Source organism: Silurus meridionalis, chromosome 26, assembly GCF_014805685.1.
Source record: "Silurus meridionalis isolate SWU-2019-XX chromosome 26, ASM1480568v1, whole genome shotgun sequence".
Lineage (NCBI taxonomy): Eukaryota > Metazoa > Chordata > Actinopteri > Siluriformes > Siluridae > Silurus > Silurus meridionalis.
In genome coordinates this window covers 2,149,649-2,177,016 of record NC_060909.1, presented here as the reverse complement: position 1 = coordinate 2,177,016, position 27,368 = coordinate 2,149,649, and the positions used below count along the sequence as shown (strand labels likewise).

The 27,368-nt window shown below is 43.3% G+C and overlaps 2 protein-coding genes across 4 annotated transcripts in view; one reads left to right on the top strand and one right to left on the bottom strand.

Annotated features, from left to right (window-relative positions):
* The window catches only part of adam10a (ADAM metallopeptidase domain 10a), a 57,525-nt gene extending 44,270 nt beyond the window's left edge, over positions 1–13,255 (bottom strand). The window contains exon 1 of one of the 2 annotated variants that reach the window (XM_046840123.1): positions 12,688–13,255. In XM_046840123.1, the coding sequence (XP_046696079.1) occupies positions 12,688–12,754 (67 nt within the window). In that variant the 5' untranslated portion in view covers positions 12,755–13,255. The remainder of the gene's footprint in view (positions 1–12,687) is intronic. The other variant, XM_046840122.1, reaches the window with a different exon arrangement.
* A 2,069-nt stretch (positions 13,256–15,324) lies between these two features.
* mindy2 (MINDY lysine 48 deubiquitinase 2) overlaps positions 15,325–27,368 on the top strand; it is a 37,158-nt gene continuing 25,114 nt past the window's right edge. Inside the window, exons 1-3 of one of the 2 annotated variants that reach the window (XM_046840734.1) lie at positions 15,325–16,473; positions 19,021–19,078; positions 24,748–24,812. In XM_046840734.1, the coding sequence (XP_046696690.1) occupies positions 15,691–16,473; positions 19,021–19,078; positions 24,748–24,812 (906 nt within the window). In that variant the 5' untranslated portion in view covers positions 15,325–15,690. The remainder of the gene's footprint in view (positions 16,474–19,020; positions 19,079–24,747; positions 24,813–27,368) is intronic. The other variant, XM_046840733.1, reaches the window with a different exon arrangement.

The following is a 27,368-nucleotide window of genomic DNA, read 5'->3' as shown; positions in this document are numbered from 1 at the left end:
AACCCCATAACATTAGACCAATGAAATTTCCGAACGGAAACGAAAAAAACGCACCTCACCTGTGTTTTGAGCTGCACGGCATCGGGAGGAAAAAAGTTTTTTTAAACACACGACGATGACAAAAGATAAACTCCCGAGAGAAATAGTTGTGAAAGGAAGGAGGAAGACAGTGAACAATGACTTTCTTGGTCGGCTACTGTTTAGATACAAGTTGTTGTAACGCGTTGAGTCAGGGTGAAGGGAGAGCTCACTAACTCCAGTTGCAACAGAAATCATATAAGCACAGACAGGTTTCCAAAACTCGTGCTTTTTTATTTTTCTTGGCAACAGCGTTATGGGTTAGTCAAAGAAACTTAGAAATCAGCATCAGAAAATAATAAGGACATATTCCTCGGTCTTGCACACATGCAGTAATACTGGAAAAATGCGGTGGCATGCTATTCCCAAAATACCGCTCTGCTCCTAAAGGAAGCGCAACATATTTCACCCATTACACCGTGTGTAACGTGTCTTTCGTTGAAGCCTGTGTAAAGTTCATTAGTGTAGACACTTATAGGCAGGTGCGGCTTTTTTATGTTAAAAATAAAAATATTTGTAAAATTCAGTGGGTGCGGCTTATATATGGATGCGCTTAATAGTCCGGAAATTACGGTATGTCCACATATACCACACGAGGTTTGGAGCATTTGACCTGCCCACTGAAAAGAAACCAGATGTTGGATACGACTTATCATATGTTTGTTTTTTTTCTCAATAGTTGTTTTCTCTTTCTCCATTTTAACAATCACATACTTAAAAAATTAATTAATTAATAAACTTTAGTTTCACATTCGTGTTCACATTCTATGTTCTTATTGTGCGTTTCGTCTTTAAAAATGAAGGAAATACATTTTCCAGGTCGAAATATTGAGTCGCCCTTTATGATCCTCATGTTTTACCATTATATCAGTGGCATCGCGTGGTCTTATGATGACTAATCGTTTATTGTGATCATTTCTAGGACGATATTTCTTCCGGAAAAAAAGTAGCTGCCTTTTTTTTTTATTTTTTTATTATTATTATTATTATTATTATTATTATTATGCCCTTATCCAGAGCAACGTGCATTTATCTCAGTTCCACAGTAGAGCAGCTTAGGGTTAAGGTCCTCGCTCAAGGATCCAGCAGTGGCAGCTGAGTGGCAGCTACCACCTCCCCATTTTTTACACACCATCCAAACAAGATTGACTGATAAAGGAGTTCACTGTTGCTGCTCTACTCCAGGTTCATGTTTCAACCATTAAAACAGTCAGACACTCGGGTGTAAAATCTCTGTGAATCCAGCCTGTAGTATCAGTACATTCTGACGTCACACATGCTCCAGTAGCACAAGTAAAGTGCCGAGGTGGCAGTTCACTGCTCGCTACACTGCTGCAGAGAGAACGCTGGGTTTTTGTTGTTTTTTTATTATTATTATTCGACTGGAACTTCTCACAAAACGTCTGCTATTAGGAAACCGAGAAGATCTCCCGTATAACGTTTTTAGCAGTTGTGTTTACAGAGTTTCCAAACACTGTGTGTGTCTGAGTGGTGTACAAATGAATGAGGAAGTGGAAAGATTTAGCTCGGCACACCCTCCTCTTCCTTCTCCTGAGTCACGCCACGGCTGATAAGTGCACGCTTCCAGGTTAAGGAACGTCCCACATTTGACCTAGTGCTCTTTTACACTAGAGACTAACTGAGGGGAGGGAAAAAAAAAAAAAAAAAAGTTGCGTGGGTGGAGAACTTCGAGTTTGGACGGCGAACCACTCAAAGCATGCCTGTTCACCTCCTACACTCTTGATGCAGTAATTCTGTGGTGAAATTACTCTACATTTCATTCTCTCAACAACAACAACAAACCTATCCATGAGTGTATTTGTGCAAACAAAACATACAGAGTACAAAAAAGTACAATAAAATAAACTAGGAAAAAAAAAAAGATAAAAAAAAAAAAAGTTGGTGAGTCAAGAGAGACATTGGGCTTTGTACAGCTGATAGTCAGACAGGCACAACAGATGCGTTCAGACAAATGAGCTTTTGTGGTAGTGCCAAGTTCTGACCTGCGCTTGGAAAAAGGAAAGTGGGAGGGATTGTGGAACACAAAAGAAAGGACAAGAGCCATTGATTCTTTCTACGCCACAATGTTCATGGCGCTTCTGCAAAGTTGCAATACACTGAAACCACTGCAAACTCGAGTCATCGACTCCATAAGAGAATGGGGACTTCAAAACACCTCGATGAAGCACTTTATTGGCACCATGATAAAGTGTTACACACAAAATTGAGAAGGTTGATTAATTGGGAAGGTGCTAATATTCAATAAAAATCTGTAGACCATTACACTTATGTGGTTCTTCCTCAAATCTAGACTTTGTACATTGTAGAATTTCCCTAAAAGAAACCCAAACTCTCCCAGCAAGATGGTGCTCCAAAAGCAAGCTCCATGAAGACATTTGATGGAACATCTCGAGTGTCCTGCACTGACCTCCTTAACCCCATGAACACCCTCAGGTTAAACTGTGAAGTTGACCTCCTCACCTGATATCAGAATCTGATCTGACTAATGTAGCTGAATAACCTTAAACCATCTTCAGCCACACCAAAATCTAGTGGAAAGCCTTCAAATATGAGTGGAGGTTATTATACCAGTAAATCACGAACATAATTTGATCTTTTCCAGTTTGAGTGAGTTTTCAGCTCAATGTAACCTAATTTTCTTGTTCTTGGTAATTCAGATTATTCAGAGTGTCTGAGGTACCTGTGAGATTAATTCAGTATGAGGTCAATAAGTGTGAGGTAAATCAGTGTGAAATGATTCGGTGTAAGGTAAATCAGTGTGTGTGTAAGTGTGTGAGGTAACTACGAAATGATTCATTATAAAATCATTAATTTAATTGGGAGGTAATTTAGTGCGGAATTCATTCAAAGTACGGTAGTTGAGTGTATGATAATCCAGTTTGAGGTAATCGCTGAGGTAACGGGCAATTCATTGTGAAATAATTCAGTGTGAGGTAACTGAGGTAAGTCAGGTCAGTGTGAAAATTCAGTGGGATAATTGTGAAGTAATTTAATGTGAAACAAATCAGTAAAAAATAACAGTGTAAAATGATTCAGTGTGAGGTGATTCAGTTAAAGTCAGTAAGTCAGTATGAGGTAATTCAATATGAGGAAGTCAGTGTGAGGTGGGTCAGTATGAGGTAATTTAATATGAGGAAGTCAGTGTGAGGTGGGTCAGTAATGAGGTAAGTCATTAAGTCAGTGTGAGTTCAGTTGTCAGTATGAGAATTCTTTGAGGTAAGTCAGTGTAAGGCGAGTCAGTGTGAGGTGATTAACGGTAAGGTATGAGGCAATTAAGTATCAGGTAAGTCACTGTGAGGCAAGTTAGTAAGTCAGTCTGAGGTGAGTCAGTGTGAGGTAATTCAGTTTGAGGTAAGTCATTAAATCAGTGTGAGGTAAGTCAGTTTAAGGTGATTTGCTATAAGGTAATACTGTATAAAGTAAGTCAGTGTGAGGTAAGTCAGTTTGAGGTGGGTCAGTATGAGGTAAGTCAGTATGAGGTAAGTCATTAAGTCAGTGTGAGAGTTCAGTTGTCAGTATGAGAATTATTTGAGGTAAGTCAGTGAGAGGAGAGTCAGTATAAGGTAAAGTCAGTGTGAGGAGAGTCAGTGAGAGGAGAGTCAGTATAAGGTAAAGTCAGTGAGAGGAGAGTCAGTATAAGGTAAAGTCAGTGTGAGGAGATTCAGTATAAGGTAAAGTCAGTGTGAGGAGAGTCAGTGAGAGGAGAGTCAGTATAAGGTAAAGTCAGTGTGAGGAGAGTCAGTATAAGGTAAAGTCAGTGTGAGGAGATTCAGTATAAGGTAAAGTCAGTGTGAGGAGAGTCAGTGAGAGGAGAGTCAGTATAAGGTAAAGTGAGTGTGAGGAGAGTCAGTATAAGGTAAAGTCAGTGTGAGGAGAGTCAGTATAAGGTAAAGTCAGTGTGAGGAGAGTCAGTATAAGGTAAAGTCAGTGTGAGGAGAGTCAGTGAGGAGAGTCAGTATAAGGTAAAGTGAGTGTGAGGAGAGTCAGTATAAGGTAAAGTCAGTGTGAGGTAAGTCAGTGAGAGGAGAGTAAGTGAGGAGAGTCAGTATAAGGTAAAGTGAGTGTGAGGAGAGTCAGTATAAGGTAAAGTCAGTGAGAGGAGAGTCAGTATAAGGTAAAGTGAGTGTGAGGAGAGTCAGTATAAGGTAAAGTCAGTGAGAGGAGAGTCAGTATAAGGTAAAGTGAGTGTGAGGAGAGTCAGTATAAGGTAAAGTCAGTGAGAGGAGAGTAAGTGAGAGGAGAGTCAGTATAAGGTAAAGTCAGTGTGAGGAGAGTCAGTGTGAGGTAACCAGCTCCTAGCTTTATAAAATAGTAAGAAATTTGTACGATTTACATTTACAGCATTTGTCAGATGCCCTTATCCAGAGCAACGTGCATTTATCTCAGTTCCACAGTAGAGCAGCTTAGGGTTAAGGTCCTCGCTCAAGGATCCAGCAGTGGCAGCTGAGTGGCAGCTACCACCTCCCCATTTTTTATACTCCATCCAAACAAGACTGAATGATGAAGGAGTTCACTGTTGCTGCTCTACTCCGGGTTCATGTTTCAACCATTAAAATAGTCAGACACTCGGGTGTAAAATCTCTGTGAATCCAGCCTGTAGTATCAGTACATTCTGACGTCACACATGCTCCAGTAGCACAAGTAAAGTGCCGAGGTGGCAGTTCACTGCTCGCTACACTACTGCAGAGAGAACGCTGGGGATTCGTCCCCATTACCAAGTCTTTACATGACTCCAGATTATTCTGCGAATCAAAGTTTGTTTGCAGGAAACAGCAGCATGCACCAAGAAAAGAGAAACACCATCACTCGCTATCGCCTCAGTGCTGCAATAGGAGTTTTCAGAACGTCAGGAGATCACTGCTCCTCCGAAAGCACAGAATTACAGTAAAGCAGCTTGAAGACAAACATGAAGAGGAAGCAGCTTGACTCAGACGCTCCACCACATAAACTGGGACATTTAAGTTATAAAAAACAACAACAGCCAAATGTTAGTGCCATATTAATTGCCATATTAAATCAAAATGCGAATACAAACATATAAATAAAAATAAATGTTTGCCTCTTTTCTCGGCCTGAATCCTATGGAATCCCGTTTCCGCCACATTGAAAAAAGTTTACCTGATTCCGCAACTCTGACTTTATTTCTCGTAAACATCCAACATTTCTGACCATCCAACATTTCAAAGCTGTTGGTGTATGAACGAGGCTCCTCTGCTCCGTCAGTCTTTTTTCGTCTCCTCCAGACCTGAATGATAGACAAAGTTCTCTCCAGGGATCAAAGGCTTAGTTTGATATCAAGTGATTTTACTGATTGTAGCGGATTTAATTTTCAATGCGTAAAACTTTATGGCACTACAGATGGGCTGACGGGAAAAAAAAGGCGGATTTCCGAGGAAAAAAGTCAGAAATCAAGTCGGAATTACGAGAAATCAAGTCGGAATTACGAGAAATCAAGTCGGAAATTAAGTCAGAATTACGAGAAATCAAGTCGGAATTACGAGAAAATAGGGTCAGAATAAGGCAAAAAAAAAAAAAAAAAAGGATGGCGGAATTGGGCTTCTGTATGAAACTTCTCCTTGGCCCTCCCTGTTTTCTCCATTTTTTCATTATGTAGCATCTCCTTTGTTTACCTGTCGAGAGCATCCAGAGTTTAGCGTGAGTAATAATAGTCCACGGAGAAACACAAGGCTCCGTGTGTGGTCAAATGGACTAAACAAAACAGCGAGGCAAGTAATTTGTCTGAATACCGGGTTGTGATTGGCTGAAAGGAGTTCAGGTCTTACTGAGCTACATGGAGCATTTCTGCGTTTGGTTGAACTTTTGTTGCGAATACGGTGATTTTAATAAACGGCTCGAGGCTCAAGATAGATCTAGAATGAAAAACAGCACCAGGCGTTAACTACAACAGCTTCACTATTAGTAGAGATGCAGCACACACACACACACACACACACACACACACACACACACACACACACACAGTAGCTCTCTCGCTCTCTGTACATGTGTTATTGTGAGATAACACAGTTAAAATGCTACCACTTCCTGCCAGTGTGTGTGTGTGTGTGTTTTACACTAACAGAACAAACCCATACGGTTGAGCAAATCATTATCACTAGGAGGATCTTATTTAATTTTCTTCACTGTATTATTTTTTTTGTGTGTGCTTTTGATCTACACTGGTGTACGTTTTGTCTTTTTATTTGTAATATTAGCAAGAGTTAATATTATAACCAATATTATTCTTGTTCTACTGTATCTATACATACAGGAAAGAAAAACAAAGACAAAGAGAGAGAAAGAGAGAAAGACAGAGAAAAAGAGGAAGACAAATAAGACAAAAATAGAAACATGGAAAAAAGAGAGATCGAGAAAAAGAGAGACAGAAAGAGAGCGCAATAGAGAGAAACAAGAGAGAGAAAGAAAAAGATGGAAAAAATATTGAGAGCCAAAAGAAAAGATATTTAAAAAAAAAAAAAAAAAGGAAGAAAGACACAGAGAAATAGAGATACTGAAAAGAGACAAAGAGAAAGACAGGCAAAAGACAAAGAAACAAGAACGAGAGAGACGAGAGAGATAAAACAACAGAAACAAAAGAGAGAGAGATTGAGACATAGAAAGACAAATTAAAAGATAGAAAGAAAGAGAGAAAGAAAGAGAGAGAGAGAGAGAGAAAGATAGACAAACAAATACAGTAATAGAGAGCTAGAGAGAAAGAGAGAAAAAAAAAAAAGAGAAATCTGCCCATTTCCTCAGAAAAAGGAAGTTTACAGTGTAAAAAAAACGTCCTGTAGTTTGACTCGGTGCAACTCGAAGGCACTAGAAACAAAATCCAAAATTTGCTACGACACCCAGAGACGTCGTAGACAACAGTCTGGTTTCAACAGTTTGGAGGAAGAACCACATATAGCAGGAAAAAGCCGGTGTCCCAATACTTTTGCTCACATCATGTAGGTGATCTGTAATCAATTCAAACTCTAGGGTGGTCTGATAAAGAAGTGTGTGAGGGTTTATGAAATGATGATGACGTCAAACTGGGTGCTTGTTCTTGTTTTGAGCGAATCGACACACTTCTACGAGCAGCTGCTTCACCCCATGTGACGATAAACAGACTTCGGAGAAACAGAGACACCGCCTCACCCTGACATCCTGTAATCTCAGAGATAGCGCTCTAAGCAAACGCCTTCGAAAAGCTCGCTTCGGTGAACACTACTATCACCACCCATGAAGCAGAAACTCTAAATGCAGAACGACACGTGATAAACAGGGTGGTATATTTAAAAATGTCTGGTTCTTCTACTGTTCGGTAATAAACATCACAGCTTCTGGATGAGGACCAGGCATTTACATAGCACTCAGAATGAGTAGATTAGCAACTTGATTTGCCTCGATATAATAAATTATTAACGTGGAGCCCATCAGGAAAGGGATGGCACTTTCTAGAGGGAGGAAAAAAAAAGGTGCAAAGTCAAAACCCCATACCGACTTCTCATTTCTTCCATGTGTTTCCTCAAAATGTTTCCTCAATGTGCTGAATGTGTGAACCTCGACTGAACTGATTTAGTATTACAACGTCATTTAACGATCGCAAACAGCTGAGACAAAAAAAAAAAAAAGAGAGAGAGAGAGAAAAAAATGACACACAAAGATGTGTGTGTGTGTGTGTGTGTGTGTGTGTGTGTGTGTGTGTGTCAACTCGGGGTTTGTTATATTATCATGATATTACACCCAATAGATTTTTTTCTACTCGTCCATACTGGGGTTCGTAAATCACAAACATTTTTCTGTTCACTATTCCTACAAGTGACCGACAAAACATGTGACTTGTTAAGCTGGTGGCCTTCGAATAAGAAGGTCATCAGTTTGAATCTCAGCCCCCGTCAGCGCTGGGCCCTTAATCCGCAACTGCTCAGTAAAAATGAGATAAGTGTAAGTCACTCCGGATGAGGGCGTCTGCCAAAGGCCATACATGTAAAAAAAAAAAAATGGACTGACACCTTCGGGTTCATTTGGGATGTTTCCCTGCTAGTTATGCTCATGATTCACAGTAAATCAGTAATTGGGGCAGATCTGTAACACTAAGGCAGATAGTTTTGTTTTTTCATACCACCCTGTATACTAATAAATCAACCCCACCGAGCGATTATCAACCCCACAGAGCGACGATCGAACCCCACAGAGCGACTATCGAACCCACCGAGCGACTATCGAACCCACCGAGCGACTATCGAACCCACCGAGCGACTATCGAACAATCAGAGAAATTATCAAACCCACCGAGCGACTATCAAACCCACCGAGCGACTATCAAACCCACAGAGCGACTATCAAACCCACAGAGCGACTATCAAACCCACAGGCGACTATCAAACCCACAGGCGACTATCAAACCCACAGGCGACTATCAAACCCACAGAGCGACTATCAAACCCACCGAGCGACTATCAAACCCATATCAAACCCACAGAGTGACTATCAAACCCACAAAGCGACTATCAAACCCACCGAGCAACTATCAAACCCACGGCGACTATCAAACCCACCGGCGACTATCAAACCCACCGGCGACTATCAAACCCACCGACTATCAAACCCACCGGCGACTATCAAACCCACCGGCGACTATCAAACCCACCGGCGACTATCAAACCCACGGCGACGATCAAACCCACAGGCGGCGATCAAACCCACAGAGCGGCGATCAAACCCACAGGCGACGATCAAACCCACAGGCGACTATCAAACCCACAGAGCGACTATCAAACCCACAGAGCGACTATCAAACCCACGGCGACTATCAAACCCACGGAGCGACTATCAAACCCACAGAGCGACTATCAAAACCCACAGAGCGACTATCAAAACCCACAGAGCGACTATCAAACCCACAGAGCGCGATCAAACCCACAGAGCGACGATCAAACCCACAGAGCGACTATCAAACCCACAGAGCGACTATCAAACCCACAGGCGACTATCAAACCCACCGGCGACTATCAAACCCACAGGCGACTATCAAACCCACAAAGCGACTATCAAACCCAGAAGCGACTATCAAACCCACAGAGCGACTATCAAACAATCAGAGAAATTATCAAACCCACAGAGCGACTATCAAACAATCAGAGAAATTATCAAACCCACAGAGCGACTATCGAACCCACAGAGCGACTATCGAACCCACAGAGCGACTATCGAACCCACAGAGCGACTATCGAACCCACAGAGCGACTATCGAACCCACAGAGCGACTATCAAACCCACAGAGCGACTATCAAACCCACCGGCGACTATCAAACCCACAGAGCGACTATCAAACCCACGAGCGACTATCAAACCCACGGCGACTATCAAACCCACCGGCGACTATCAAACCCATATCAAACCCACAGGCGACTATCAAACCCACAGAGCGACTATCAAACCCACAGAGCGACTATCAAACCCACAGAGCGACTATCAAACCCACAGAGCGACTATCAAACCCACAGAGCGACTATCAAACAATCAGAGAAATTATCAAACCCACAGAGCGACTATCAAACAATCAGAGAAATTATCAAACCCACAGAGCGACTATCAAACAATCAGAGAAATTATCAAACCCACAGAGCGACTATCAAACCCACAGAGCGACTATCGAACCCACAGAGCGACTATCAAACCCACAGAGCGACTATCAAACCCACCGGCGACTATCAAACCCACGGCGACTATCAAACCCATATCAAACCCACGGTGACTATCAAACCCACGGCGACTATCAAACCCACAGGCGGCGATCAAACCCACAGAGCGACGATCAAACCCACAGAGCGACTATCAAACCCACAGAGCGACTATCAAACCCACAGAGCGACGATCAAACCCACAGAGCGACTATCAAACCCACAGAGCGACTATCAAACCCACAGAGCGACTATCAAACCCACAGAGCGACTATCAAACAATCAGAGAAATTATCAAACCCACAGAGCGACTATCAAACCCACAGAGCGACTATCAAACCCACAGAGCGACTATCGAACCCACAGAGCGACTATCAAACCCACAGAGCGACTATCAAACCCACCGAGCGACTATCAAACCCACCGAGCGACTATCAAACCCACCGAGCGACTATCAAACACATAGTGATGATCTAATCTATTGTATGATCAACAAACCAAAAAGTGATCAAAATGAATAAGGTGATTGTTACACTTGTGTGATGATCAAAACTATAGAGATGATCAAACTAAAGGTCGATCGATATGTTTTTTTTCTCTAGCCAAAGCCGATATTAAAAAATGATTGCAGCCGATGTCTGATAATTGATGCCTATTTTTTGGGCTGATATGTTTGGCCAATTAAATATTTCCCCTTAATCTCATAAAATCTAATACTTAATAAGATGTGATACAAAAAATTGTTCGAAAGAAACATTTATTAAACAACGCAAGACTCCAACTAGTGCTGACCTGTAACCTAAACTACAGCTGGGTGAAGGTTCGCTAACAATTCAGCTCGAAATGTTACTTTCATTCTCTCTAAAATTTGATTCTCATTCTCTCTTCAGAGGCATCGTATTTAACCTACGAAATACAGAAGTCTAGATTAAGAACGAAGGATAAGAACTTAAAGCCCAGGACACACAAAGCTGCAGTCGGCCGTCTGGGAATGTCGTGTGGTTCGGCTTTGTTCCGTATCGTTGGATCTGGTCGGACATTAAAAAAAGCTACACAAATCCGTCTCTAATGATCGCCACCTGCTGGTATGAGAGTTATGTTCTCTCACACAAGCGTGAAACGTACACGGGCGATTTGTTGGATCAGACGCTTCCTAATTTGCGGCGTGATTGGTAAATGCTGATTAATTGAATGCCAAAAATAGTCAGATTAATGCGTCGACCTCGAGATCAAACCAAAACCTATAATGATGATCAAACTATAGCTGGTACAACATGACCCTAATTTGCATACTCAAACATGATTGGCTCCTATATTTATGATGCAATAACACATGCTTTTAATATTCATCTCTAAATCTGAAAACGCGAAAACATAAGATATGAGATCTACAACCTCGAAATACTGTTCTACTCTTCTATCACGGGAGGAGCACTGATTCAACTTCACTGTGTGTTTATATCTTCTCACGACCTTCACCTTGAGCTGACCGGAAGTGCTGTTGAGACAAACTCGCATTGCAATCACGAACACGTTTTACTTTAAGATGTCAGACATCGTAGAACAGCTCTGTGGTTGAAACCTTTTTGGTCTCCAGTTTTCTGTTGGTCTACTCACCGACAATTGTGTGCAGGGGGACGCTAGAGAACGGGGGATTGAGGGTTAAGGGCCTTGTACAAGAGCCCAGCAGTGGCAGCTTGGTAGTGCTGGAATTTGAACCTATGACCTTCCAAACACAAATCCAACATCCAATGTCCAATGAGCTATCACCTTCCCAAATCAGGCATGTGAATTCGCACCATGTGACCTCTTGGGGAAAAAAATCCGAGATGAATAAAGCGGCAAACGTATCAAGAAAGATGTTGACCAAGTGTCGTATCCACAAGGAACATCTAAGAAAGGAGCCTGTTTTGCGTTTGTGACACAAAATCATGATACGAGATATTTTTCTGGACCTTGACCTCATACCAGGTCTCTGATGAAATCCCAGGTCTATCATTAGAGCATCGTCTTCTAACTACCTGATCTGAAGGTCAGGTTTTTCTGCAACCGTCTCATATTCTCCAATCACACAACCCTGATCTGATCTCACAACTTCTTTCAAAACCTGAGATCTTCCTTTATGACGAATACATTTGTTTTTAGTTTAGGTGTTGCTGTATGAAGAATGCAGGAAGTAAACTTAGAAGACATCATAGCCGAGGAGGAAAGTTCGAGTTGAAGTGGAAATGAACTGCAGTAGTTTCTTTCCTTCTACACTCAAGCCTGGGCTTGTCTTCCTGCCGCAGATATGAGAAATGTGTGTGTGTGTGTGTGTGTTTTAAAAAGGAATATTCTCTCCTAAGATGATCCAAACCTGAGACCTACATAATAAAACACACATATCTGTGTTTTTCCACCCTTCATTACTCCACAGTTTGTCCACTCAGGCTTCTCAGTAATCCTGGAAGGTTGGAGATATCTCGCTGGAGATCAGAGTTTCCATCTGCAGTGCTAACTGGAAGTTAGCTAGATTACTAGCCAGATAGGCCTGGGCTTGGGTTTGGTTGGATCATGTTTAGTTCCAGTTCGGGTAAAATAACGTCTTCATTAGCGACTAAACTGTTCAGGTCAGTTGAACACAATGAACTTCTTGAAGATGTAAAATGTTTCAAACTCTGCAGGGTGATGTATCAGATCAGACTTTCAAGTAAAACCAGTGATACTTTCCCGTCAAACCCCCTCCCAGGCCGGGGGGGCAGTAGAAGGGGCAGGAGTGGCAGCAGAGGCAGGAGTGGCAGCAAGGGGCAGGAGTGGCAGCAGGGGGCAGGAGTGGCAGCTCCAGTTCCAAAAAGCCGATTAACACAAACAAGGCTCGGACACTTTCTACGGAACAACCGCATAAACACAAACACACACACACACACACACACACACTTACCTATCGAGTCACTCAGGCAGTAGAGCAGCACCAGGAGTTTAAACACCACCATGTCGGATAAATTCATGTCGCTCACGTTTGACACCGCGGAACGGTCCGGGCGTTAACGTGGACGTGCGTAAAAACGCGCGTGTTCGCGAGCGCGCGTGTGCGTGTTTCCACTTCCCTTCTTCTGCTTTTTTTCAGTTTCGATTCGTGTCCGATCTTAAAGGCGCAGCAGTCCGTGTTTACGATGATCACGACCAAGAAGACTGCTGCTGCTGCGTCTCTGCGGCGTGAAATCGCCGCCTCTCCTGCGACCGGACGTCACCGGACTAACCGACCGACCGACCGACCGACAGACCGAGCGCGCGACAGACAGACAGACCGAGCGCGCGACAGAGCGACACCTCCCTCCCTGTTCAAAGAAGAAAAACCGGACGGCGTGACTCCATAGTCAGGAAGTTGTAGCAAGCCCCGCCCACTGAACAGACCGACAACATGAAGGCAGGAAGTCCTGAGTGCAATACCGAGTTTGGAACCACCTAAACCTTTTCATGTGCATGTTCCTTAAGTTCCCCAGACACTTGTTTATTTTTTAATTCTGACCAAACAAATATATACACACCAGGACTTAACTTTCATACTCCTCAGCATGAAGAACAGCTTTACACTTTTCTCAGACAATTAGTTTTTTCAAAACATTCAGCAAACCTGCTAAAGATGTTCCTCACTTGTGATCCAGTTCATCCCAGAGCAGTTCAGTAGGATTTAGGTGCGGTGATTGAGCAGGCCAATCATTAGAGATATCACTCCAGACGTCTGTTTGCTCTCTGAATATCTCTTAGAGCTTGAACATATTCGCCACTTCATCTAATTGTCTTCTGTACGGTGAAGTATGGAAGTATGAAGGTTGACATATGGAATGGTAGACATGTTGGTGCAGGATTCCTTTCACTTTTTCCCGAATACGTCTCCAACCTTCCCCTGCTTCCAAACAACCTTCCATGTTTGACTGTGGCAGTCTGATCACATCTTCTCTCCTGTTCTCCAACCTTCATAAGTTCTTCTGTAGAATTTGAACTACACAGAACTTTCTTCCACTCATTCACCATACAATCCTTATGTGTTTTTGACCAGGCCTGAATAAATGAGGTCCAAACATCTCCAAAAACAGCAGGTCTTGTGAAGGCTTCTTAATGCTTGTGTGAAGATGAGGCAGCACAAATTGCAGAAAAAGTGAATGCTGGTTCTTATAGAAAGGATTCAAAGCAAACAATGCAGAACATCACATCCTGCTTTGTATGATGGAGCTGTGTGGCTGCAGAGCGATCAGAGAGCCCATGCAGACCCCCTGTACACCACTGAAAGCTCCTACAAGGAACAGGACTAGTAGATAAAGTGGAGTGATGAAACAGGTGGACATCATGTGGACAGCTGGGTGGAGGTGTAGGCATGGCCTGCCTGGGGGAAGAGATGCCACCAGGATGCACTATGGAAAGAAAGCAAACTAGTGGAGATAGTAAGATTCAAGTCTGGGTGATGACCTGCTGGAAAACTTTTAATAAAAAAAAATTATACCCAGGAACTTTTTTCATTTAATGAAAAACCTATACAATTACAGAATTGCACACTAAAGTCGCCATCTTGTGGTCAGAAAAGGCACAGCAAATGATTTTTATATTATTTAAATATCCTGCGGTTTCAATACGTAATTAATTAAATAAATAATCAGTACAAATCAAATCAAGTTTAGTATTAAAATTTAAAGGACCTCTTATAAATTCATAACAGGGCCCCAAACCTCTGGGTGCAAAAAGACTTTAGTGTGGTCTGTCTGATGTGTCACGTGTGTGTGTGTGTGTTAGTGGGTCTGTGGTGTGGGGTAGTGTGTGGTGTTTGGTGGGTGTGTGTGTTTCGAATCTAGTTTCAGGTTTATGTTGTGGCATTTCATGAAATAATAAAAAAGGGGATCAGAATGAAATGATCCTGGATCTATAATAAAAAGACAAAAAGAGATTTAAAAAAAAGTGTGTGTGTGTGTGTGTGTGTGTGTGTGTGTGTGTGTGTGTGTGTGTGTGTGTGTGTACATATGAGTGTGTAAATATGTGTGTAAAGTACGAATTATATGAATTATCTTCAGCATTATTATTATTATTATAGCAAAAAACTAAAAACTAATGATCATTATAATACAAACCATTTTAATAATAATAATAATAATAATAATAATATTAATATTAATAATAATAATAATTTTGTTAATATCATTTCATTCTTCTTCTTCTTTATTATTATTTTAGCCGTAATAATAAAAGTGGTATATTTATTATTATTTTTGATGTTTAACATTATTATCGTCATTATACTACCATCATCATCATCATCATCATCATCATTATTATAATTATTATTTCAGATGTAGTAATAAAAAGTGGTATAATCATATTATATCAAAATTATATTATTATTATTATTATCATTATTATTATTATTATTAATGTTGTAAAATATTATTATCGCAGTTATAGGATAATAATTATTATTGCTGGAATAATGGTTGTTATAAGAATAATAATAATTATTATTATTATTATTATTATTATTATTGTTGTAGTAGCTGCTGCTCTTGCGCATGCGCGGTGTGACCCGCCTATGACCGCAGTTTTGAGGTTTGGGACGGTTTTATTTTTTTGTCAATATTTCGGTATTTATCGGTTTAGAAGTAAATACAAAAAAACTACAACAATAACAGTGGCATCCGAAATCTAGTGTTTCCTGCTATCAAGGGTCCAAAGCTAGGGTGCGAGTGTACAGGAAAGGCGGAGGAGCGGATCGGGACGCGGCCCAGAGCGAATTATTCGGAGTCTCCAAAACGGTGACGTCAGAGGCGTAGACGTCGTCGTCGTCATGGCGTCGTCGGCGCTGCTGAGATCGGAGCTGTGTTTTTAGTTGGAAAAGAGGAGAAGAAGAAGAACAAGAAGAAGCAGAAGGAGAAGAAAAACGGTGCTGCGGTCGGTCGAGATGGAGAGAAATGCGAACGTGCACCGGGACGCCGCGGCCGGAAACAGCGAGACCGCAGGACTGTCGGTCAGCAGTTTGGGTCCGAGTTGCACAACAAGCTCCACCACCATCTCCACCACCACCACCATCTCCACCACTCCTCCTCTTAGTGTTAGTGCTAATGCTAGCACGAACGTCTCCGAGTCGATGGAAGCGGAAAACGGGAAGCTCGTGCTTCCCGGCGAGGAACCGGAGCAGGAACCGGGCCACGGCGCATGCGAACACGCAGCCGGAAACAACAGTGACGCTCCAAAACCCACGTTAGAAACCAAGCCGAACAAACAGGAGCCCTCTACAGGGTCTCCAGGTGCTCCAGCGGATGTTCCTGAGCAGGAGGTCCAGGAGAGGAGCAGTGTGTGTGCTGAGAACATTGCACCCAAGGCCAAGTCCGAGTCTAATGAAGGCACCTTGTCTCAGGGGCTGCCCAGCCTGGACTCCCTGGAGTCTTTCTCTAATCTCAACTCCTCCTGCCCGAGTTCCGAGCAGGTCAGCGAGGGTCTGGAGGAGCAGGAGCAGGTGAAGGAACCGGGGGTGGTCCCTTCTCAGGGCCAACATGGGGCAGAAGGGAGCAAAGCTCAGATCTGTAAAGAGCGAGGTGTTGGTGGTGTTGGTGGTGCAGGTCAGTCCATCTACCACATCAAATGGATCAGGTGGAAGGAGGAGAACACGCCTATCATCACCCAGAATGAGAACGGGCCGTGTCCTCTGCTGGCTATTATGAATGTGCTTCTGTTGGCCTGGAAGGTAAATATTATTATTATTATTAAATATAATTATCATTATTATTATTTTCACTCTAAATCTTTTCCATCAGCTCCAGAAGTTCTCGTTCGTCCCACAGAGAAGGTTAGGGTTTGGCTCTCGTACTTCGTGAATGAGTCAGACTGCATTAACAATAGATTATAGCACAGAATATTACAACATACCGCTTCTTATAACCACACACACACACACAGTGAATGTATTTTCGGTCTGAACGTTAATGCAATACAAGCTGATGTACTCTTCAATCTGAAGATCACAGCTGGAAATCGGCAGCACATCTGGGAAACGCGTTGAGTTTCCTCTCTCGACCTGCTTTCTGCTGAATGTTTCATCCTCGAGCTGATTTGAATTCTAAAGGTGAGGTTTAATTAGTGTGTTTGACGGCTACCTGGCAGGCAGAGAGAAGCGACGGCCGAGCGCTCCGGCTTTAATCTCACCAGCTCCCCGACGATTCAAAAATAAAAAAACAGCTGCGAAAACGTGACGTGAATTTTCCCCCAAAACAAGAATAAATACCCCGCAAACAACTAGAGTAGATACCCCCATCAAGACGAGTGGATACCCCTGATCAGGAGCAGACGTTTCCCTATAACAAGCGTAGAAACCCCCCTCATTATGAGTAGATACCCCCCCCTCATTATGAGTAGATACCCCCATTATGAGTAGATACCCCCTCGTTATGAGTAGATACCCCCTCGTTGTGGTAGATACCCCCCTCGTTGTGAGTAGATACCCCCTCATTATGGTAGATACCCCTCATTATGAGTAGATACCCCCTCATTATGAGTAGATACCTCATTATGAGTAGATACCCCTCATTATGAGTAGATACCCCCTCATTATGAGTAGATACCCCCTCATTGTGAGTAGATACCCCCATCAAGACAGTAGATACCCCTGATCAGGAGCAGGCGTTTCCCTATAACAAGCGTAGAAACCCCCTCATTATGAGTAGATACCCCCTCATTATGAGTAGATACCCCCTCGTTATGAGTAGATACCCCCTCGTTGAGTAGATACCCCCTCGTTATGAGTAGATACCTCATTATGAGTAGATACCCCTCATTATGAGTAGATACCCCTCATTATGAGTAGATACCCCTCATTATGAGTAGATACCCCCATTATGAGTAGATACCCCCCTCATTATGAGTAGATACCCCCATCAAGACGCAGTAGATACCCCTGATCAGGAGCAGGCGTTTCCCTATAACAAGCGTGAAACCCCCTCATTATGAGTAGATACCTCATTATGAGTAGATACCCCCTCATTATGAGTAGATACCCCCATTATGAGTAGATACCCCCTCGTTGTGAGTAGATACCCCCTCGTTATGAGTAGATTACCCCCATTATGAGTAGGTACCCCTCATTATGAGTAGATACCCCTCATTATGAGTAGATACCCCTCATTATGAGTAGATACCCCCCGCCCCCAACAGAAGTAGAAACTTCTCTTTAACAATAGTAAATATCCCCAAGTATTAAATACATTCCTTCGTTCCCAAAACAGTAAGTACCTCCCTATTAAGAGTAGATGCCTCCAACAAGAGAAGGTACCCCTCCCACATCAAGGGTAGAGACTCCTAAAAAGAAAAACCCCATCAAGATTAGATACACCCCAATATGAGTAAATACCCCCCATATGAGTTGATACCCCCAAATATGAAAATATGAGTAGATCCTCCACCAAGAGTAGACATTCCTTTTAAGAGTAGATGCCCCCAAAAAAAAAAAATCGACACCCCAGACAAGAAAAAATACCCCCACCATCCAGAGTAGATGTGGTGTCGTCACTGAACCGAACCGGTTGAGGCAAATGTTTATAGGAAAATATTGTGGGTGAGGGAGATGTCCATCATTTTGTACCGTCACAGCAGCAAAACGCCGGACACGCCTCGGACACGCCTCTGCCGAAAGATCTTCAGCCCACGCTCACGTCTCGAGAGTTTCCGTCTCTCACACACACACACACACACACACACACGGTGTTACAGCGGCGTCTGATGTTCTTCCTTTGTTGCTCATCCCACAGCAACGACGGTCACCGAACACGCTCAGACACAATACCGATTATTTCGTATTGTAAAGGGAACACACTTCCTGCCCGAAAGTTTGTGGACACCTGAGCATAACTTTGGCTTCTTTTTGAACATCTCATTCCACATTTAGTCCCCATTTTCTCTTCTTGGAAGATGTTCTACTAGATTTTGTGGAGAGTTTTGTGCTCATTCACCCATAATGGTGTTAGTAAAGTCAGGTGTTGATGTAGGTGATCACAGGAGATCTTCTATTCCAATCCAATCTAAAGAATACCTTCATGGAGGAAGCTTTGTGCTGGAAGGCTCTTGTAGGAGTTCAAGTAGGAATGTGTAGGTTCTCTCAAGTGTCCTCGTTTATTATCCAGATTTCCTGAGGGGTTGAAACTCCTCCAGAGAATGATTCCGTGTTGGTCCTGAGGACCCAGGAACGGTATTCCGGATGAAAGCACAGAGAAGAAATTAATGTTTTTTTTTTCCCCCCCAGGTCAAGTTGCCGCCGATGATGGAGATCATAACAGCGGAGCAGCTGATGGAGTATCTGGGTGAATACTAATATTCGTTCTTTCGCTTTATAACGTAAACGGCTGAGAGAACGGCGAGGCCAATATTCAGATTATTGAACTTCTTATCACCTGAAATGTTCTGATCATATGAGATTAGACTTTGGTTTAATCAGTCCGTTGGTGTATTTGCCAGAAATGTGAGGTGGTGATGATGTAATGCATCCTGAAGCCTGCTACTTGTCAGGCCTGTTAGATATACTATATATCGCCAAAAGTATTGGGACACCCGACTCTTCGGTGGTTCTTGTGGTCCTTCACTTGAACCAGGAGACCCAAACCTGTTCACAAAGCCGGCTCTATGAAGATCTGCTATTCTGACCCCAACGCTATTGAATGTTAAGCACAAAATCTAGTGGAACATCTTCTCAGAAGAGTGGAGCTTATAATAAGAGCGAATAGAGACTGCAAATGGAATGAAATGCTCATTAAGAAGCACATAATCTTATGATCAGGTGTCCACACTCAGCACTCTGAAGGAACTCAGTGATTGCTAGTTTGTCTTCAGGGCTGTAATTCAAGACTAAGACTCTGTGGTTATCAGAATTACAGTGGACACATGCTGCATGAGTTGTTTTAAAGCCATATGTTTATGTGCAGAGGTGGAGACACGGCGCCAGGTGACGAGTTGAAGCTCTCGTTGATGTTTGCAGAGCAAAAACAAACCGAATGGTTTAAATATACGCCTGGTTAGATCCAGAATTCTGTTGTACCAAATCACACCCAGAGATAAAGTAGTGCCATAAAGTGCAGTGAGAGCGAATGGAATGCACCTGCATCAGTAAACTCCTGGTTCTGTTTTTTTCTTTTATTCTCCAGTTGGTCAAAACCGTTTATCAAAAATCACCGTATTTGTTATTTTAGTTCCACCACAGGCCAACCACTCCTCCACGAAGCTCAGTACGGTCAAACCTCTACAGCTGTCTCACCTGTAGGAAATCCTTCCAGCCAATCACAATGAAGCATTCAGATTGACCTAAAAGCGTTTTGTTCCTCCCTTCTATCTTAGACAGACCTGACACTGGAGACTCCTTCTAAACCTCTCCTCACAGTCGTTGCTTTAGAAACGTATTCAGAGGTTTGAGCACGTAAATATAAAACGGACACCAGAGTTTCAGAGAGTCGGACTGCACGTCTGATAGGGGATCTTTAGATTAGACTTGAGAAACAGACAGCTGGCTCTCTGATGGACAGCATCAGGCCTGGGGAATACCCTCTTGATATCAGGGTAACTCGATTCGTGCCCCCCTGCCCCTCCCAGGCCCTGCGATGGTGCGATACGTGCGGTGAGGGTGAGGGTGGGACTTGTGACTGAGGACTCGGGTGTTTTGCTGCAGCGGATCTTTAACTCGGGGGTTTTTACTGCATCACCTGGTTTAAAGCATTTCAAACTTAATCACGTCGCTTTATTGATTTCTGTCTCGAGTTCCGAAGAGAAATCTAAAATACAGCAGCTGCTTCATTACTCAACAGCCGGGGCTTCAGATTAGTCACGCTGGGACAGCTGAGAGAGAGAGAGAGACTAGAGAGAAATCAAATGAGCGAGCGAGAGACAGAGAGATAGAAAAAGCACGAGAAAGAGAGAGAGAGAGAGAGAGATGAAAGAGAGAGAAAGAGCGTGCAAATAAGTGATACTAGAGAGAGAGCGAAAGAAAGAGCGAGAAATAGAAAAGAAGCACAAGAGAGAATGAACTAGAGAGAGTGAGAGATAGTGTATGCATTAGAGATGGGGCGAGAGAGAGAGAGAGCGCTCATGAACTAGAAAGAAAGAGAGGGAGAAAGAGAGGTCATGTGCTATATATATATAGAGAGAGAGAGAGAGAGAGAGAGAGAGAGAGAGAGTGCTAGACTGAGGTGGAAAAAAAGAAAAAGTAGAAGAAAGCTTGAGATCATGCATTAGACCGAGCAGGAGAATGAGAGAGAGCTTATGGTCTAGAGTAAAAGAAAGAAGAGTGTGAGAGAGAGAGAGAGAGAGAGAGAGAGAGAACTCTCATATACTAGACATGAGAAAAAGAGAGATCTAGACAGAGAAAGAATAAGTGAAGGAGCTCATGGGCTAGAGAGAGAAAGAGGAAGAGAGTGAGGAGTGAGAGCTCATGCACAAAAGTGAGTGAGAGAAAGAGGGGAAAAAGAGAGAGAGAACTCACACAATAAACAGAGAGAGAAAGAGAGAGCTCATGCACAAGAGTGAGAAAACCAGACAGTGCCCATGCACTAGACATAGTGAGAGAAAGAGAGCTCATGGATGAGAGAGAGAGAGAGCGCTCATGGATGAGAGAGAGAGCTCATGGATGAGAGAGAGAGAGCGCTCATGGATGAAAGAGAGAGAGAGAGAGCTCATGGATTAGAGAGAGAGAGTGAGAGAGCTCATGGATGAAAGAGAAGAGAGAGCTCATGGATGAGAGAGAGCGCTCATGGATGAGAGAGAGAGGCTCATGGATGAGAGAGAGAGAGCGCTCATGGATGAAGAGAGAGAGAGAGCTCATGGATTAGAGAGAGAGTGAGAGCTCATGGATGAGAGATAGAGAGAGCGCTCATGGATGAGAGAGAGAGAGCGCTCATGGATGAAAGAGAGAGAGAGAGAGCTCATGGATGAGAGAGAGAGCGCTCATGGATGAAAGAGAGAGAGAGAGAGAGAGAGCGCTCATGGATGAAAGAGAGAGAGAGAGAGAGAGCGCTCATGGATGAAAGAGAGAGAGAGAGAGAGCGCTCATGGATGAAAGAGAAAGAGAGAGAGCTCATGGATGAAAGAGAGAGAGAGAGAGTTCCATCACAGATCTTCACGCAGCTCAAACAGGAAACTTTCCGGGCAGTGTTGAGAAACCGTTCCTGTAACGACACAGCGGTAAACGTGTCGAAACGTCGCCCCGTCGATCAACGCTGTCTGTTCGGCACGTGAATATATAAAGACGACGTGGTTGCCATGGAAACAAGCCCGTGTTTAGGTGAACAGCTACGCGTTACGATGTCCGTCACGCACACTGTTCACGATTATGCGTAGTTCAGTAGCAGGATCTTCTGTTTGAACTGGAGACTCCTTACATCTATCATATTAATGATCTCCAGTCTTCTATGGAGATTAATGCTCATTCAGAGACTGATGTAGGTGAGGTGAGGAGGCCTTGGGGTGCAGTCAGCGTTCACATTCAATAACAGAAGATCTTCCACCCTGTCCCTCTAACCTATAGGTTCATGGAATACTGGGGTTTTGGTATCATTTCATACTACATTCGTGTCCCTGTGACTGGGGAAGAACAATGATTTGAAGACCGTCACGAAGATGACTGGTTTCCTTTCAAGTCTCGTTTCTGGTCCACGTTGCCTCTGGTTGAATCATCTGGGATCTAATTATAAAATCTACATCGGATTTTCTGTCAAGCAGCTTCGTAACGATGCCGTTTGTTTCCGAAAACCTCCAAATAAAACGGAATTGAATAACAAGAATCTACAGCAGTGCCAGAGAGTTCCTCTGGGAACTTTTAACCCTTCAGCTCCTCGGGCAGCTCTTAGCACGGGCCTCAGCCTCGGTTTCTGAGGCTCGGATGAAAGGCTGGACTGTATCTGCAATACTTGAAGAACAACAGTATTGAGAGCTGGATGGAGAGGAAGAGCAGAGGGTAGAAGGGGAGGGAGTTTGGAACCCGAGGGGTTTCCTGGCCGGAGCGAATGTTGAAGCGGACGACCGGAGCAGCTTGTGCTGGGTCTGCATTCTTGGCAGCTGGCAGAGGAAGCTAGTGTGTGTGTGTGTGTGTGTGTGTGTGTGTGTGTGTGTGTGTGTGTGTGTGTGTGTGTGTGTGTGTGTGTGTGTGTGTGTGTGTGTGAGAGAGAATCACGTTAACCAGCTTGGTACGTTTCCACCTCGCTGAAAGTTTAGCTGGTCCAATTCTAAAACATCTCGATGTTTTCGCCCAATCTTCTCAGATGGATGTCTGCGTTTTTTTGAGCAGCTCCAGTATACCATTGTCTGGTGTCCCAAGCCGCACCAGTAAAACCAGTTTCTTCTCCGATCGCCATGAATTTGTTTCAACCCGTAAGCCTGATTTAAAAGCATGTTCATAACGAGATACTGCTACCACCGCCGTGTTTCACTGTGAAGATCTTGTTCTTACTGTTTAGTGCCACTTAATCTACACTGAAACACCAGGATAGATTAACGTTCTTGAACATCCCATTTCCACATTCAGTCTCCTTTTGCTCTTATTATAAGCTCCACTCTTGAAGATGTTCTACTAGATTTTGTGGAGATGTGAGCTCATTCAGAAACACAAGGGCATTAGTAATGTCCGGTCCTGAAGTAGGTGTGGTGAGGAGGTCCATGGTGCCTTCTTCCTCTTAGATCTTCCACTCCAAACCATGGAAAGCATATCTTCATGGATCTGACTTTTGTGCACGGAAGCATTGTGATGCTGGAACAGGTTCTTCTAGTTCAAGTGAAGGGGAAAATTCTATGCTCCAATCATCAAAGGCATCTGTTAACCTGAAAAATTGGCTTCCTCACCCAAACACTGGTGGTCCTACCAACCCCTCCGAGGAAGATCTCCTGCTTGGTTCACATGCTTTCCTACTTCACTAATAGGTTTATTTAATGGAACCTCATTAGATGGAGGAGTTTTTTTTAACCAGTTCTGGTCTGATGCTTTTCCAGAGCTTTGTTTGAGCTCCTTGGTCTGATGTTTGTTTAGGTATATTCAGACCGGCGTGGACGTTTCCCAGGAACTGGAGTATTTATATTGTGATCTTGTGACCTTGTTAATGGGAGGAAGTTCTACAGCGTTGAGTTCACCAGTAGATGTGAACCAGTATGAATAATAATAATAATAATAATAATAGCCTGTACTGTAAAAGTCACCGTGCTCAGGGTTTGGATTTGGTGATCAGCATCGCTGTCAGTGGTCCTGAACTAGGGGTGTGTGTGTGTGTGTGTTGGAGAGTGTGTAAGTGTGGAGAATGTTAATCGAGTACTTGACATGTGCCTTATGGTTCGAGTGTGACCCAGTGCCGGTGGTCACTTTAGAGAGCGTGCTCGTCTGACAGGTGTGTCCTGGACATCAGAATCAAGATCTCTCGGAAGGCCTCCTGAACCTTTTCCTGCACTGCCAAATTGAGCTTTTGAGCTTTGGGACAACTTCGATATTTCACCCCAGAGGATTTTCTACTGCAATCCAAGTCTAAGTCGAGGATCAGATACTGTAGGGAGGTTTCTAGTCTTCTTCCAGCTGATGAATCGTTTCAGACGGAATGAAGGCCATGTTTGGTGGCCATGCTACAGTACGGGTCAGAAATTCTCCATCACCACACATCGAACTGGGGCGACGTTTCTACGCCATTTCAACATCCACGTGATGCTGCATGCATTAATGTGCCAGTTTGACCCTTTGACGGCTTCCAGGAGAAACATCATGTTAAACCTGGAAAAAAAAACCCTGTGAAAGGAGCACAGGAGCTGGTGTTTGAGGATAATTGACAGCAGAGCAGATGGTTTGTTAAGGATACCTCATTAAGGCGTAGGGGGGGTGTGTGTGTGTGTGTGTGTGTGTGTGTGTGTGTGTGTGTGCGCGTGTGTTTTGTTGTTGTTATTTTTAATGAACACTGTTTTTGATGTGTGTTTCCTCTCATTATTCTCCATCCCACCCTCCTTCTTTCTCCAACAGGAGACTACATCCTCGATGCCAAACCGAAAGAGATCTCCGAGGTTCAGCGTTTGAACTACGAGCAGGTAAGAAACTTGATTAGCGCTGCTGTTCCCCCGTAACATCTGGAACAGAGGTGTTTTCAGAGCGGTTTCACAGGAGCTGATGGTCGGGCGTTTTCTCGGTGACGTACGGGATTGGTGTTTTTGTGGAGATGCTGTTATTCTCACAGTGAGACCATTTACACCTCCTCAAACCACGTCTTTATTTTGTTATCGCTCTCTTTCATTACCTCATGCAGTTACATTATGACATTATGACTGTTTATAACTCAAATTTATAATCAGCAGGAAATTCACTTGCTTTTTGACAAAAATTGATATAATCGAAATGACTTTTTTTTTTTGCTGTATGAATGTAACAAAAAAAATTTACTTTATTGAATTTCTAGACTGTTTGTTAGTTCTTGTCCATGACTGGTACCAACAGGAAGTAATAGAATTTAGAGGTGGGATTGTGGTGGAAAGGTGGAGAAACAGAGAGAGAAATGGAAGACGGGGACAGGGAGAGACCAACAGACATATGGCAGATCCTTAAGACTGACTGGCAGTCTGACAAACAGACACGTGGGAAGACGCATAGAATGACCAAGAGAAAGAGAGAGACAGACTTATAGGGAGACTTGTGGGAAGACAAAGACGGACAGACAGACAGACAGACGGACAGACGGACACAGATGGTGATATAGTTAGATTGCATGAGGGTATCACCAGGGGGCAGGGTATAGCAATGGGGTGGGGCATGGTCAGGGGGCGCGGTATGGCAACAGGGTGGGGCATGGTCAGGGGGTGGGGTATAATGAGGGGGCGGGGCAGAAAGGTGATACAGAGTATAAGTCACTGTGCTCATTTTTTCAGATAAATCTGTGCAGTTCAGTCATGTCGGAATGAACACCGGTGCCAATGTTTATGAGTTTTAAAAAGTAAATTAAAAACATTTAAGAAAAATAATAATTAATTATTAATATTATTTATTTATTTATTTTTTGCAAAGGCAACAGACCGAGAACCCGAGTGTGGGTGTGTCCCATCATACGGTCACTTCTGTTCTGTTATTGGTTGAGTAAGTTCTTTTATCAAGTTCAGAACCCTAAGAGTGTGAGAGAGAGAGAGAGAGAGAGAGAGAGGATGAAAAGAATTAAAAAAAAAAAACAATCAGTTATCCTTCTTTTTTTTCCCTCTTGCTTTGCTGCACTGCTCCTTTTTTCAAAGACTTTGGCACCAGGCCAGAATGCCATTTCTGTGTGTGTGTGTGTGTGTGTGTGTGTGTGTGTGTGTGTGTGTGTGTGTGTGTGTGTGTTGAGGTTGCCACGCACACTGCCACTGGACATGCAGTACAAGGTAAAGACCCCCGGCGTATCCTCGCCCCTCCAGCCTCGACAGCGCCGATGCTTGTCTTCTGAAAATAAAACCTAACGATGTCACAGCTGTCAGGATTTTTCTTTCTGCTCACATCATACTCTGTGACATGTCGTAGCTCACGTGTCGTACTACCACACACGCACACACACACACACATTCCAGAGCTTGTTTATTTCAAAAGTGTGGTTCATCTTCACCCACCGTCTCCACACTCCTGAGTACTCGAGTCTATTTTGGTCTGTGAGCTCAGAATGTGTGAGAATAGCTGTTTTTTTTTTTGTTTTTTTTATAGACGTGTGTGTGTGTGTGTGTGTGTGTGTGTGTGTGTGTGTGTGTGTGTGTGTGTGTGTGTTTGTTAAAGCTGAAGGCTTGAGCCACTTAGTGAGTGTTAAATGTTCTTCCACTGTGCTGCTGTCATTCCAACACTGTAAACGCTCCAGCAGGGACACTTCCTTTACTTCCTCACATGAAGCAGCTTCTGCACTGTAATTCATTCTTCAAACACTCTCAACTTACACTGAATCGCCAAAAGTATTAGGACCCCTGACTTTTCCACCCATGTGTGGTTCTCCCTCGAACTGATACCACAAAATCGAATTGTACAGGACGTCTTTGTTATTCAATAGCATTACATTTTTCTCTTCAAAACCTGTTCCAGCATGAAAATGTCCCTCTGCACAAAGCCAGCTTCATGAAAATATGCTTTCCATGGGATGGAGTGCAAGATCTCCAGACAACCAGAGACAGATAGGGATACTGACATGGAGACTTGCAGAAAGACGGGGAGACAGACATTAAGACAGGGGACATTAAGAGAGATGAGGATACTGACAGGGAGACCGAGACAGACGGGGAGACTGACTGGGAGAGAGAGAGAGACATAGAGACAGACAAATGGAGATACTCATAAGGAGACAAATGGAGAGACAGGAGGACAGTGAGTGACAGAGACAGTCAATTTATACCACCGCTGTTTATAATAAGTTGTTACACCGATGTAGCCAAAGGCTCTGGTGGGTCATGAAGGTGAGAACAGCAGGGTGGGATGAGGGTCTGGGGATGAGTTGGAGTTGCGTCCTGCAGGTTTTCTGGGAGAACCAACAACGTTGTAATGACTCACTGGTACGTGTTCCAGCAGGATGCTGACTCACGGTAATTCCATTAGCAGTTTTCTGAAAATTAGATCATGTTCTTTGTTTGTTTCCTCACATTCAGGTTCAT